Source organism: Populus euphratica, unplaced genomic scaffold (assembly GCF_000495115.2).
Source record: "Populus euphratica unplaced genomic scaffold, PopEup_1.0 scaffold92.1, whole genome shotgun sequence".
NCBI lineage: Eukaryota > Viridiplantae > Streptophyta > Magnoliopsida > Malpighiales > Salicaceae > Populus > Populus euphratica.
In genome coordinates this window covers 535708-548957 of record NW_011499974.1, presented here as the reverse complement: position 1 = coordinate 548957, position 13250 = coordinate 535708, and the positions used below count along the sequence as shown (strand labels likewise).

The 13250-nt window shown below is 38.1% G+C and overlaps 3 protein-coding genes across 3 annotated transcripts; 2 read left to right on the top strand and 1 right to left on the bottom strand.

The window, feature by feature from the left end:
- The first annotated feature begins 27 nt into the window (after window positions 1-27).
- On the top strand, window positions 28-1053 carry LOC105139442 (anther-specific protein BCP1-like). Its single transcript, XM_011045872.1, has one exon. It carries the CDS (start codon window positions 439-441, stop codon window positions 742-744), a length of 306 nt encoding a protein of 101 aa, XP_011044174.1. The 5' UTR covers window positions 28-438; the 3' UTR covers window positions 745-1053.
- A 3842-nt stretch (window positions 1054-4895) lies between these two features.
- LOC105139439 (uncharacterized) lies at window positions 4896-7603 on the top strand. The gene is made up of 2 exons (XM_011045869.1): window positions 4896-5309; window positions 7520-7603. Exons 1-2 carry the CDS (start codon window positions 4910-4912, stop codon window positions 7549-7551), a joined length of 432 nt encoding a protein of 143 aa, XP_011044171.1. The 5' UTR covers window positions 4896-4909; the 3' UTR covers window positions 7552-7603.
- On the bottom strand, window positions 7534-12665 carry LOC105139441 (conserved oligomeric Golgi complex subunit 2-like). Its single transcript, XM_011045871.1, has 12 exons — window positions 12140-12665; window positions 11658-11852; window positions 11143-11479; window positions 10452-10613; window positions 10203-10302; window positions 9852-10067; window positions 9634-9742; window positions 8854-9054; window positions 8562-8669; window positions 8274-8399; window positions 8064-8198; window positions 7534-7891 (listed from the first exon to the last, which is right to left on the bottom strand). Exons 1-12 carry the CDS (start codon window positions 12602-12604, stop codon window positions 7778-7780), a joined length of 2268 nt encoding a protein of 755 aa, XP_011044173.1. The 5' UTR covers window positions 12605-12665; the 3' UTR covers window positions 7534-7777.
- Between the last annotated feature and the right edge of the window lie 585 nt (window positions 12666-13250).

Sequence of the window (13250 nt, the reverse complement as noted above, 5' to 3'; positions counted from 1 at the left end):
CGCAAATTAATGGCTAGCCTAATAGGTTGAAAACTGAGTGATGTCTCTTTCCATGCCAAAAATTTCGGGAATTTTTTTTTCCAAATCCCTCAACGAGGATGAATGGTTAATTTTTTACTACGCAAATTTAGATATAGAAAATGTTTTGAATGAACAGTATTAATTTTTTAGGCAAGGGACAAATAAGAAGCATGATTATAAACCATCAATTAGTATGCCAAGTTGCAAGTAACCTTTCCATGGAAATTAGTAGTCCCTGAAATAGCTTACAACCTCCGTGGTTTCCTCCCTCTCCTCAAAACCCCATCACATTTCAGGTCTATATAACAAGCATCCTTCCAAATCTATCTACCTCTTCATCTTTGTTTTGTCCTGCAGTGTTTCTCTATCCATCTGTCCTAGAGGGAACATCTGCAAAGATTCTCTGTATAAGCGAAAATGGCACGCAAACTCATTGTTCTTGCTCTTGTCTTTGTTGCCATTTTTGGGTTGGCTGCAGCCACAGCACCTGCTCCTTCCACAACTTACCTGCCTCCAGCCGAGGCGCCCTTAAGCCATGATTTTATCGGTAATAATGACGTTAATGCGGCTGGTGCACCTTCTGTTGATGGTGGCACTGTTGTTCCAGGACCAATGGATAGCACTACATTGGCTGGGGGTCCTGCTTCTGAAAAAGATGGTGCCGCTACCCTCAAGTTCTCTGCCATTGTTGGAGCTGCCGCTGTCGCTGGCTACTTCTTCTAAGCTAGTTAACCATGAATCTATATAATCCCTCGTCCGAGCTTTCAGGACTTGACATGAAAAGTATTAGCTTGAGGAGGTTATAAGAAGACGATTGAAATGCGAAGTAGGAATTTTACAGAGGGTTTCAAGTTGTAAGAGGAGAGAGAATAAAATGAAGTCCTGGGTAGGGAAAATCTTTGTCAGAAAATCAGAAATTAGATTTTCATTTCTCTTCTTCAATACTTGAAATCGCGGGTTGCCCTTTGAAGCCATACTTGTTTTCCTCTAGTTTCTCCAACACGATGATCTGAGATAGACATTTTATTATTAACAACCACAAATGATTAACGTCAAATCAAAATCCAGATCCATTATATGTGTTTGATCCATTTCTTGTTTTGATTAGAACATATTCTAGCTCCTGCTTCACTATTATATATTAATTGCTAGTAAACAAGGAGGGAAGAAAGACGAAATTAATTTTTTTTCATATTATCTTTAACATGGAAGATTTTTGTTAAATCTTTAAAGGTGTAGGCGTATGTGATATTTCGCAAGGAAGGTTATTTTTATGATTAATTAAGATAAAAAGAAAATTGATTGGTTCTGTTGCCTCACAAAATATTAAATTCACGTCTACTGTCTATTTATACATTTTTTTTCTCTTCTGTAAGAGTTGCATATGTTTACTGCTTATGTATTCCAAAAGCTTCTTCCTCTGCTGATGGAAATTGTCATTCCGAAGACCTTGTAAGCCAAACACAGACTTCAAATTTATGAACAGGAATGTTGTTTAATCCTACATTTTGTATCATAATTCAAGAAGTAATCGCTTATCTTTCGTATGTGATATTTCGCAAGGAAGGTTATTTTTATGATTAATTAAGATAAAAAGAAAATTGATTGGTTCTGTTGCCTCACAAAATATTAAATTCACGTCTACTGTCTATTTATACATTTCTTTTCTCTTTTGTAAGAGTTGCATATGTTTACTGCTTATGTATTCCAAAAGCTCCTTCCTCTGCTGATGGAAATGGTCATTCCGAAGACCTTGTAAGCCAAACACAGACTTCAAATTTATGAACAGGAATGTTGTTTAATCCTACATTTTGTATCATAATTCAAGAAGTAATCGCTTATCTATCATTTTCTTGCAACACAAGTTAATCTCTCCTTTTGGTACTCATGTTCATCTTATACTCTAACACGGTTAAGGCTGGAGAGTTTGAAGTTGTTTTTCTCCACCTTGACGAAAATGGTGGCAGGAAGGTTTCACCATCTGAGCTAGGTTGTCGTCTGGGTTTGATAGGAGGAGAGTTGATCTTGAGAGAGGCAAAACTTGCTGAGGAGTCATTGGACTCGGACGGAGATGGGTTGTTGGCATTGGAGGATCTTGTTGGACTAATGGAAACGGGAGGAGGGGAAGAGAAGTTGCATGATTTGAGAGAGGCTTTTAGCTTGGATCAGACTTCTAACCCGTGCTCCATTGCGGCCTATCAGTTATTTTTAAATATATAAAATAAATGTTTAGACAACGATAATATTTATAAAGAAGCAAAAAAAAAAAAAACCAATGGTCAAGTAATTAACTTGATTAAATCCAATAAAATCACAATAATATGATAGAAGAACCATACAAAAAATATTTGATAACAATTAACTAAAATAAACAAACTTCTAATATTATACTAGAAATGAGAAAAAAAATATTGAAGATTCATTGTTTTTTTACCATGAATAATATCCACCACTAAAAAACCGTGCTAAGACAATTCAAATCTCATTATAAAAAAATACATGATGACATTAAAAAAAATCAAATAAATTGCTAGATAGAGTCTAATCTCTAATTAAATAAATAAAATTAAAAAAACATTAAATATAAAAAATATAAAATAAAATAAATAAATCCTGAATGAATCCTCTAAAATTAAATTAATTTTTAAAATTTGCAACCTAGGCTTAACCAAGAAGCTAAAATGCTTAGTCCTTTGCTCTGTTTCGATGTAAACTTTGGGCGTGCAAGTAGGAAAATAACATGTAAACTTTCTGTAGTTTCGATGTATTCATGATGTCTCCATCTTGATTTGGGACAACATAGTAAGAGAAATGCAAGCCAGAATGCCAACTGTTGTCTTGCAATCGGCATTACCAATGCACTTGCTACTTCTACGACCTTTTGTTCTGTTCTGTTCTGTTCTTCTCATTCTTGTTTTTTCGAGGTGTATTCTTTCTTCCAAATCAACCTAAAAGCCAGCTTGCATTTCCTCTTCTTCCTTTTCTCCTCCTCTAGTGCAATTTTAGAATAAAAAAATAATAATTGAAACATAGTGAAGAAAGGGCCTTATCTATAGAAATGGATGGCGGCGTTTCAGTCAGCAAACCACCAAACTCATCAACGAAAATCGAAACAGACAAGGTTTCCATGCCATCTTCAAAGGAAAGTCCTGCAAATGCAGATGATCGTACCAATAGCTGGTTGGATTCCAACCAGTCTTTCGTGGTGCCACCAGTGGCAAACTCGAAAGACATCAGCGTTTCAGTCAAGGAAACACTAAATTCATCTATGACTATGAGCAATGAAACAAACAACATTTCTTTTCCATCTTCTTCTGAGGAAATTCCTGTCATTGCAGGTAACACAATTTCCAAAAGCAGTTTGGATTCTGATCAGACTACCACAGCTATGCCTGTGACAAATTCACAGTGCACTGGTGTTTCAGTCAATGAAACATTGAATTCAGCTATGACAAATGAAATAGACAAGGTTTCTATGCTATCTTTTTCTCAGGAAACTCCTGCCAAATCAGATAAGCCAGCCATAAACAGCTTGGATCCTGATCTGTCTTCCATGGATCCGCTCGTGACCAATTCCCAAGACACCGATTTAGTCAATGAAACACTGAATTCAACTTCAAGTGATGAAAAGGACAAGGTCTGTATGCCATCTCTGTCTAGGGGAAGTCCTGTCATTACAGATAATCCCATCGACAAAAACATTTCGGAGTCCGATCAGTCTTTGTTGGCACCACCTTCAACAGATTCCCAATACATCAATTTTTCAGTCGAGGAAGCTTGGAATTCAGCCATGAGAGATGGAACGGCCAGAGCATCCATGCCTTCTTCTTCTGATGAAAGTCCGGTCATTACAAATGATCAATTGATTGAAAAGAGCGTGGATTCTGATCTGTCTTCCATGGAGCCGCTAGTGATAAATTCTCAGGTCACCAATGTTTCAATCAAAGAAACACGGAGTTCAGCTTCGAGTAATGAAAAGGGCAATGTTTGTATGCCATCTTCTTCGGGAACTCCTATCAGTACAGATAATCCTATCAATGAGAACAGTTCGAGGTCTGATCAGTCTATGTTAGCACCACCTTCAACAAATTCCCAATACATTTTTTCAGTTGATGAAACGCCAAATTCAGCCATGGGTGATGGAATGGCCAAAGCGTCTATGTCATCTTCTTTTGAGGCAAGTTTGGTCATTGCAGATGATCGATTGATTGAAAACAGCTTGGATTCTGATCTATCTTCCATGAAGCCGCTAGTGACAAATTCGCAGGTCACCAGTGTTTCAATCAAAGAAACACAGAGTTCAGCTTCGAGTAATGAATAGGACAAAGTTTGTATGCCATCTTCTTTGGGAAGTCCTGATCAGTCTATGCTAGCACCAACTTCAATAGATTCCCAATGCATCGTTTTTTCATTCGAGGAAGCATGGAATTCAGCCATGAGTGATGGAACGGCCAGAGCGTCGATGCCTTCTTCTTCTTATGAAAGTCCGGTCATTACAGATGATCAATTGATTGAAAAGAGCTTGGATTCTGATCTGTCTTCCATGAAGCCGCTAGTGACAAATTCGCAGGTCACCAGTGTTTCAATCAAAGAAACACAGAGTTCAGCTTCGAGTAATGAAGAGGACAAAGTTTGTATGCCATCTTCTTTAGGAAGTCCTGTCAGTATAGATAATCCTATCGACAAGAACAATTCAGGGTCTAATCAGTCTATGCTAGCACCACCTTCAACAGATTCCCAATGGATCGTTTTTTCAGTCGAGGAAGCATGGAATTCAGCCATGAGTGATGGAGCGGCCAGAGCATCCATGCCTTCTTCTTCCGATGAAAGTCCGATCATAACAGATGATCAATTGATTGAAAAGAGCGTGGATTCTGATCTGTCTTCCATGGAGCCGCTAGTGATAAATTCTCAGGTCACCAATGTTTCAATCAAAGAAACACGGAGTTCAGCTTCGAGTGATGAAAAGGACAATGTTTGTATGCCATCTTCTTCGGGAACTCCTGTCAGTACAGATAATCCTATCAATGAGAACAGTTCGGGGTCTGATCAGTCTATGTTAGCACCACCTTCAACAAATTCCCAATACATCATTTTTTCAGTTGATGAAACGCCAAATTCAGCCATGGGTGATGGAATGGCCAAAGCGTCTATGTCGTCTTCTTTTGAGGCAAGTTTGGTCATTGCAGATGATCGATTGATTGAAAACAGCTTGGATTCTGATCAGATGTCTATGGAGCCGCTAGTGACAAATTCTCAAGTCACCAGTGTTCCAGTCAACGAAACACCGTGTGCAGCTTTAGGTAATGAAAAGGAAAAGGTTTGTATGCCATCTTTTTCAGGAGGTCCTGTCGATACAGATAATCCTATCACCGAGAACAGTTTAGAGTCTGATCAGTCTTTGTTAGCACCACCACCTTCAACAAATTCCCAAGACATCAGTGTTTCGGTCAATGAAACACCAAATCCAGCCATGAGTAATGGAACAACCAAACCATCCATGCCCTCTTCTGAGGAAGGTCTAGTCACTGCAGATGATCGATTGGTTGAAAACAGTTTGGATTCTGATCAGTTTTTCATGGAGCTTCCTGAGAGGAAGTCCCAAGACATCGGTGTTTCAGTCAGCAAAACATCAAACTCATCAAGTAATGAAACAGACAAGGTTTCTAATCCATCTTATTCCACCGAAAGTCCTGTCATTGGAGATAATCCAATTGGAAAAAACAGTTTGGATTCTGATCAGTCTTTAACTGCACCACCGGTGACAAAATCCCAAGATACAGGTATGATTGGTTAATTTCTTCTGCTCCTTGCATCAATTATTCTCGCACAGTTTCCGAAGACATTTAATCAGAATTATGATGTAAAATGTTCAGATTTTATCATAATTTTGTGAACATGTCTCCGGCAAAAAGTCCGTATAATATAGACCTCCGGGTACTGGAAACAGAAATCTATAGATGCTGACTACCTTGTGTTTCCTACGTTCTTGACAATTTCATGTTCCATTTCACAATTCTAGCTTTGCAAGCTGCTTATATACGTAAAACGTAAATCATTGTTGCATTTTAAATGCAGTTAGCGAAGAGAACTTCTATGATTGTCAAGCCTGGCTAGGATCAGACTCGGATGATGATTTCTTCAGTGTCAGAAACGGTAAGATACATTTCCTCTGCCTTAATTTCTTCACATTTCTTTCTTGTCTTGTGCAAATGAGTTGAAGCATGCATCGAGAATTTCAAGTTGAATAACCTAAACAGCACACTGCAGAAGCTCGATAAGGATGAGGTTTTATGATCCTATGCCTTGTCTGTTCCTTGCGATTCTCTGTTATTACACAAGAGAGGCTACAGCCAGAGGAAACACATCAATCACCCAAAAGAATTGCTGGTTTTTAGCGATTTTCTGGGTTCTGAAAATCCTTTGATTTGTTGTTTTTAATATTCAGACTATAGCAATGCTTCGAGCCGGCAAAGCAGCATGAAGGGGTCACCCCAACCTGACGAAATAAGCGATTCCAAACGGGAGCCAAATCCAACAAAGGGAGGGAAGAAACTTGTTGATCTCATCTATGATCGTAATAGCATGCCACCTGCCATCCAGGAGAGAAAACAGAGAGAGTCCAAACAAGAAGCTTCTCCAATAGATGAAAACAAGAGACTTGCTGAGCTCTTACAAGATCCATCGTGGAGTGATCACAAGAGCAGCACACCTGTCTTGAAGGAGACAAAACTTGCTGAGTTCTTTCAGGATAGCCCCTGGAGTCAAGAAATTGCATGCACTCGTGCAACACGTTTTCCTAGTACTAAAGGTGATGGCAAACTCAGGGCAGACGTGGAAGCCAAGCATTTATCTCCAAGGGATGGAACTTCAACTGTGACTCCTCCACGCAGTAGAGCTAGATATGTTAGTGGCAATCCTAAGCGGGAAAATACAGCCAGAGCTACTTACTGCTGCTTTCCAAGTTGGAGCCCAATCCGAGGCTCCCAAGGTGAAGAAAAGGCAAACCCTTCCTAGATGTCAAAGATACCACCTCCTGGTTCGGCCCAGTTTGCCTGACGGGGAGATTTGAGGGTATAATATGTGTGTATTTAAAAATATATTTAAATAATTTATTTTTTATTTTAAAAATTTACTTGATACAGATATCAAAACTAATCTAAAAATACTAAAATATAATAATTAAAAAAAAAAAAACACAGCTAAACTACAAACCATGTGCATAGAACTTGAGGGACGAAACCCGCGTTTCTCACCCGCGTATTTATTTAACTCATTTTTTTATGGCATTTACGAATGGAAACAGTGTCTCCATAAATACATTAAAATAATAAATTTTATTTTTATAAATTTATTTTTAATATCAGTTCTTCAAGTCACTTCAAATCATTACAAAAATCAAAAAAATAATTTGAAATAAAAAAATAAAAAAAATTATTTTATTTTAAAATATTTTTAGAATACAAAAACAAACCAAGATTTCAAAGAATTAGCTACAACATTAAAAGTTACTTCTTTATTTACTCGTGAATTAAACATTACGTAAAAAAATCAAAGTAGCTAGTACAAAAGTCGTCCTCATAAAGAAAAGAAAAGAAAAGGATCACTAGTACGAACAGAGGATATTTTCATGGATTAAGATTAAAAAAATGAAGAAAAAGGGACATCACACTGACTTCAATTTACACCAAATAAACATGTAGGGAATTGACAAATGAAAGTAGATTAGTAACTGGTTGGCAAACAATGCCATCTCTCACAAATCAATCACGTTTTGTCTATCTGGGGGAGCGACACATTGCCACAGGGATCGATATGCAGGAATTCCTTTTGCATCAACCCCAAGGGAAGAGAGGTTACGTCCATACTCCTGATAAATTGCAAACATGTAAGTCCAATAAAGCACAGGCCATTTCATTTGCAAACATACACACCAACTGTTCCTCTATATGGGTGGAGTTGACTATGGCTGTATGCATGCTTGTGCTTATGGGTGCACATCAATGGGTGAAAGATAGAGGGAGATGAAGGACAATCCTCACCTGAATATCAAGGAAATATTGCATACATAGCTTGTCAGTATCAGATACAGAGGGATCTGACACATCTGAGTTTACTCCAGCTCGTCTTTGGGCACCCTTCTTTAATCTCTGGAGTGAAGACTCTGTCTTCCTAGCCTGAGTATAATGAATGGACATATTAAAGTCGAGAATTTCAAAATAAAGATGCAGTAATATAATTTGGACACTGACCACACTGACGATCTCAACAACCATGTCATAATAACGACCAGTAATCTCAGTTGCAGCCCCATGCCGTAACTCCTTAATAGTCTCCCTAGTCAAATAAGGGTTGTGTTTCTCCATATCCAGAAAATCCTAGAAGCAAAGTCATGGGGTCAATGCAAAGTTCATAATAAAACCAATTCACGACAGCATCCGTATGTTTAAAGCTCATTACAATATAGGACAAGTTACATCTCTGGAAGGCTGGAAACAGAGCAAAAAAAAAGAGTCACAAGCAAAGAAGACTATATGTACCTTCTTTAAGGGGCTTAACAACCCGGATACATAGAGTGAATGTCTGCTAGGAATAGGCTTATTAGTCATCCTGAAAGTCGTAGCAATTGCCTTCACGTCTTTCAAGCCCTGTGCAACAATCTTTGTTACTAAATGTTCAAAACACTAATTTAACAGGGTCAGGAATAATGTTTCAACATGTCCAACTATCCATTAATAAATAACTTTTTATGGCAACATTACATCTAGAAAAGGTCCAAGGCAGAAGGAAGCCAAGCATTCTTAAACAAAGTCAATCCCAAATACAGCTCACCTTAACAGCTTCATCAACTAGTGCATCTGTGATTGCATTGATAGCTAAAGGTGTTAAATCATTTAATGACTTCCCACCTTGTAAAATGCTTTGTTTTACTAGATCAAGTACATCTGCAGAACATGAAGATAGAAGCTGAAGCACATGCTCAAGGTAATCTCCACAGACCTCAGTGGCCAAACAATTTATGTCATGAATAATCTGCAAATCAAAGAACCTCTATCAAAATGCTGGTTGAGCATAATCATTGTTACTCATGCATATGGGATTAATACTTATTTACAGTAAATTAATGTGGAACCTAGATATAGGAGTGTTTTAAATCACAGTAACAAGACAATTGACACATTCCCTGCACACGTGCTACGATTACATTAAATAGTAACCATATAATGTGGTGTAAGTTGCTTCATTAGCTGGTAAAATAAATTAAGTAAAGAAGTTGCTATCTTTAGCATCATCACTCAAGTAATGTAAAAACATTAGGGCTATGAAGTGTAAGTGGTGGGATGATGGCTCACATAGAGAAAGCTCCGAGTTCATGTCTCACTTGATGCAAAGTATCTGTCTCACTTGAGCAAGACCAAGGATAGTAGGTGTACATGTTCCAGGAATGGTTTGCATTAGCCACACTAGACTGCAAAATGGTCCAGAGTGGGGGGTGTATAACACAATGAGATATCAAGACCTTTAGCTTAAGGCATTCTTTTGATCAAGATTTCAAGGTTTATATTCATGTCACACAAAAGACAAATAAAAGAATCATGACACAACACATACGTAGAGGAAATCATTAGGAGCTGCTGAAGCTGCCCATTCATATCCAGAGTTGGAGCCACTATTACACGCCTTACGAGCAGCCAGCCCAGATGACAACCAATTTGAAAATCTGTCAAATGTTTGTCAATCAACACAGATGTTAGATATTATTTATAAAACATTATATCAAAAAAAGTATCCAATCAAGCAGATAATAGCTGTCAATTATTGATTCTCACCTTGATAGAAGCTGCAATGTTAAGCGAAGAAACTTGTCAGAGCAGGAGAGGATGAGAACATCTTCTCTCCAGCAAGATCTCAGGCTCTCCAAAAGAGTGATGCTTTGTTTTAATGTTAAATCTTGAGAACTTCCATTACCAGAAGGTGAATTGTGAACTGGAATCAGACTGGTTGTTGCAAGTGCAGAATCCAGAGCACCAGCTATTTCCTGGAACCTGTCTTTAGCAGATGCACGATCAGCCTCATGACAGGATGTACCAATACACTAAATAAAATTAGACCAACAGATATGTCAATTCAAAATAAACTTAGGAGACAAAAAAAAAAAAAGAAGAAGCTGTGCTGCATACCTCAAAGAGAAATAAACCCCAACATTCCATTGCTTCATGAATTCAACATAGATGGCTTCAGCTCGAAACTTAGTGACAGCAGATCTGGATGGACAATAGCCTTGCATGACAATTGGACATTATAATTACAATGAACACAATACATTTTCATATAATCCTACAGAGTAATCATATCAGCCTGCAAACTTTCTTAATCCCGAGGGAGTAATGTAAAATAGAACCAAGTGTTAAAAAGGTGCCACATGCTACCTTCAAGATGACCCAAGAAATCTAGGCTTGATTTGTAATTTATCAAGAATTCAGTAGGTCTTCCAGGGGAAAAAGCACCTGGCTTTCCCTTTTTAATCGCAGAGAAAACCTCTTTCAGAATTGAATTAGCCAAGAAATCAAATACATGCAACCCTGAATTTTCTGGAAAAAAAAAACAAAAACAAAGAGGAAACAATAAGTTGCATTCAAAGACACAGGAACAGAGCTGGTATATTTATGGCATGCCTTCATGATGAAAGGGATACAAGTTCTGAAAAATGTATTTACACTAAAATAACAGCAGGATAACTTGCAAGTATATAAGTATAATATAGAAGATTGTTCAACAGGGCACAACAATTTAATTCCAATGCTTCATGTAAAACAACATTTACCCAAAACATGCAAGTTAAACAGGGTGACAGAGAAGGGTGACACCAAAAAAATGAAATAAAGACAGATAAATTGGTCCCCCATGCAATTGAGATCAGTAAATATGTTAAGCAGTAATGCAGCTTGGATCAGGGGCACCTCAAGAGAAAGATGTTGACAAGAATCAACAGATCAACTCCAGGCCAGAAACAAAGCTACAAACATTGATCTATTTCATACAAGCCGATGAGCCAAATAATTAAGAAGAGGCTTTGCCGAGCTGCAAGGGTGAAAGTGATAAATCAGTAAATGAAAGTACCGGCAGAAGATATCTCCAAAAGGAATTTACAGTCCTTCTCAATGCATTTCTTGATTTCTTGGTAATCATTTTCAAGTCCATCTCCTGATGCCCCAACAACCCCTCCTGATGGTCCATGTGGAATAATTTTCTGCATTAAGGGAGCCACAATAGTCGTGCGAAAAATTTCTTCTGCACTACTGGTATTATCAATAGCAGCATAAGCACGCAAACAGTTATAGATTGCATTTTCATCCCGGTGCTCCAGTCCATCTACAAAACAATGTCCCAAACTTGCATCCAACAACAAGCTCGCACCTTGAATCCTCTTCTCCATGTTCTGAATGAAAGGGAGGCTCTGTACTGGCATAAGAGAGAATAGACATAAGCACAAATTGTATGACCTTCTATGAAAAAATCATTGACTTTACTACATTTTATATGCTTATGCATTTTCAACAGCCCTTGAACTAGAATTCTATAAAACTTGTTCCTACGCATGTATAAAAAATTAGTAGGTATGAGCAAACACAGACCTGTGCATGAGCAATATAGAACTTCAGTCGATTCATCTCGCTGGCAATTCTCTCCAAAAGCATGCTTTGAGTCTCTCTTACATTTGTCCCATTCTCGATGCTGCCGTTGCTTGCAGCATTCTTCTCTGTTGAGTTCACATCTCCATTCGACCAATCAGCAGGCACACTCGGTAGCTCCTTTATCAGTTTCTCAACCTGCACTCCAAAATACATATAAATAAAAATTACTACAAAAAATATGAAACAAGAATTCAGCATATTCGAAAACCTAATTAGAGAAACAATCCCTTTCATTCTGAATTCCAATTCTACACGCTTCTAAGATCTAGCACCTTTTTCACTCTACAGGACACTCATCCCAAAAATGACATCTCCCAATCAATAAAACGAAATTCCAATTCTACACAAATAGTAGCTAGATCTAGTAACTCTTACTACATCACCAAAATGACAGAATCCAATCAAACAAAACGACCTTATACCTTAGAAACAACATGAAACGTATCCAGCAACAACTCCAAAACCTCTCTGGTCACCGCCGCTTCCGATCTCTGCTCCAATCCATTCTTCAGAGCCACAAGAGACGACTCCACACTCCCTCTAAACCCTTCAATCTTCTCTCGGAGCTCCAATAACGGAGCCCGCATCCGAACGACAGCAGAATCCACATCGACCAGTTTGGTACTTAAATTAACAAAATCTGCGTAATCGCGGTTGATTAAATCGATTAATTCGTGATTCAGGGAAGCTAAGTGTGCTTGGAGTTCCGATCGGAGAGTGTCGAAGGGGACAAAAGTTCGGAGCTCCGAAATATAAGAGTCGGAGTCGAAGTTCGGAGAGAGGAAAAGGTTCGGTTTAAACCATAACGGGTGGAAATCGAGCGGGTCCGAGAAGAAATCATTAGCGGATCTTGGTGGTGGTGGTGTTTGGATCGGATCCACTGCCATTTTGGATTCAGAAGGAGGGAGAAATTGTGTAGGATACGGTGTGTTTTGGCTATTTATACAGCGCAGACAGAGGTAGGATCAGTTTTATTTTGGAAAAACATTTTTTATTTAGTCCTCCAACTTTGTAATATTCTTCAATGTGCTTCCTAAACATAATAATTTGGATTCAGAACCCTAACCCGTTCCAAAATATTTTTAAAAAATCTAAAGAGGGTGAAAAAATAAAAAATACGTTGCGATTGTGACCCTTCTAACAAAATGCTTTTACGACTTTAACCCTCGTTTAGATTACTTTTCTTATAATTTTTTTTAAAATTAAAAAAAAAAATTGTGTTTTCAAATCATTTCACGATTTTTAACCATCGAGACAGACAAACAAACGACATCTTCCTGCCTCGTGCCCACAGAAAATCAAGAATGCTTGTTAATTTCGACGTCTTCCCGAAAAGAAAGCACTTTGGCCTCCAAGTTCATGCTCGCTGGCGAAAAACCACACCGTCTAGTCCTTCATTCAAGCTGCTAATACACCAAAAAGATGGTACATTATACCACCATTCCAAACGCTGCCAATACAGAACATGTTGTCATGACCTTTTTTCCTATTTTGTTGCTTCAAAATGAATACACATATGCCTCCATTCATCCT

What these genes read in the sequence shown, in the direction of transcription:
- LOC105139442 (XM_011045872.1), top strand. Translation starts at nt 439, where the DNA reads ATGGCACGCAAACTCATTGTTCTTGCTCTTGTCTTTGTTGCCATTTTT.
- LOC105139439 (XM_011045869.1), top strand. Translation starts at nt 4,910, where the DNA reads ATGGAGCCGCTAGTGATAAATTCTCAGGTCACCAATGTTTCAATCAAA. An exon ending in TGTTCCAGTCAACGAAACAC is followed by an intron (nt 5,310 to 7,519) that starts CGTGTGCAGCTT and finishes GAATTAGCTACA; the next exon opens with ACATTAAAAGTTACTTCTTT.
- LOC105139441 (XM_011045871.1), bottom strand. Translation starts at nt 12,604, where the DNA reads ATGGCAGTGGATCCGATCCAAACACCACCACCACCAAGATCCGCTAAT. An exon ending in ACATTGCAGCTTCTATCAAG is followed by an intron (nt 9,743 to 9,851) that starts GTGAGAATCAAT and finishes AACATTTGACAG; the next exon opens with ATTTTCAAATTGGTTGTCAT. An exon ending in TGTTAAGCCCCTTAAAGAAG is followed by an intron (nt 8,400 to 8,561) that starts GTACATATAGTC and finishes CTTTGCTTCTAG; the next exon opens with GATTTTCTGGATATGGAGAA.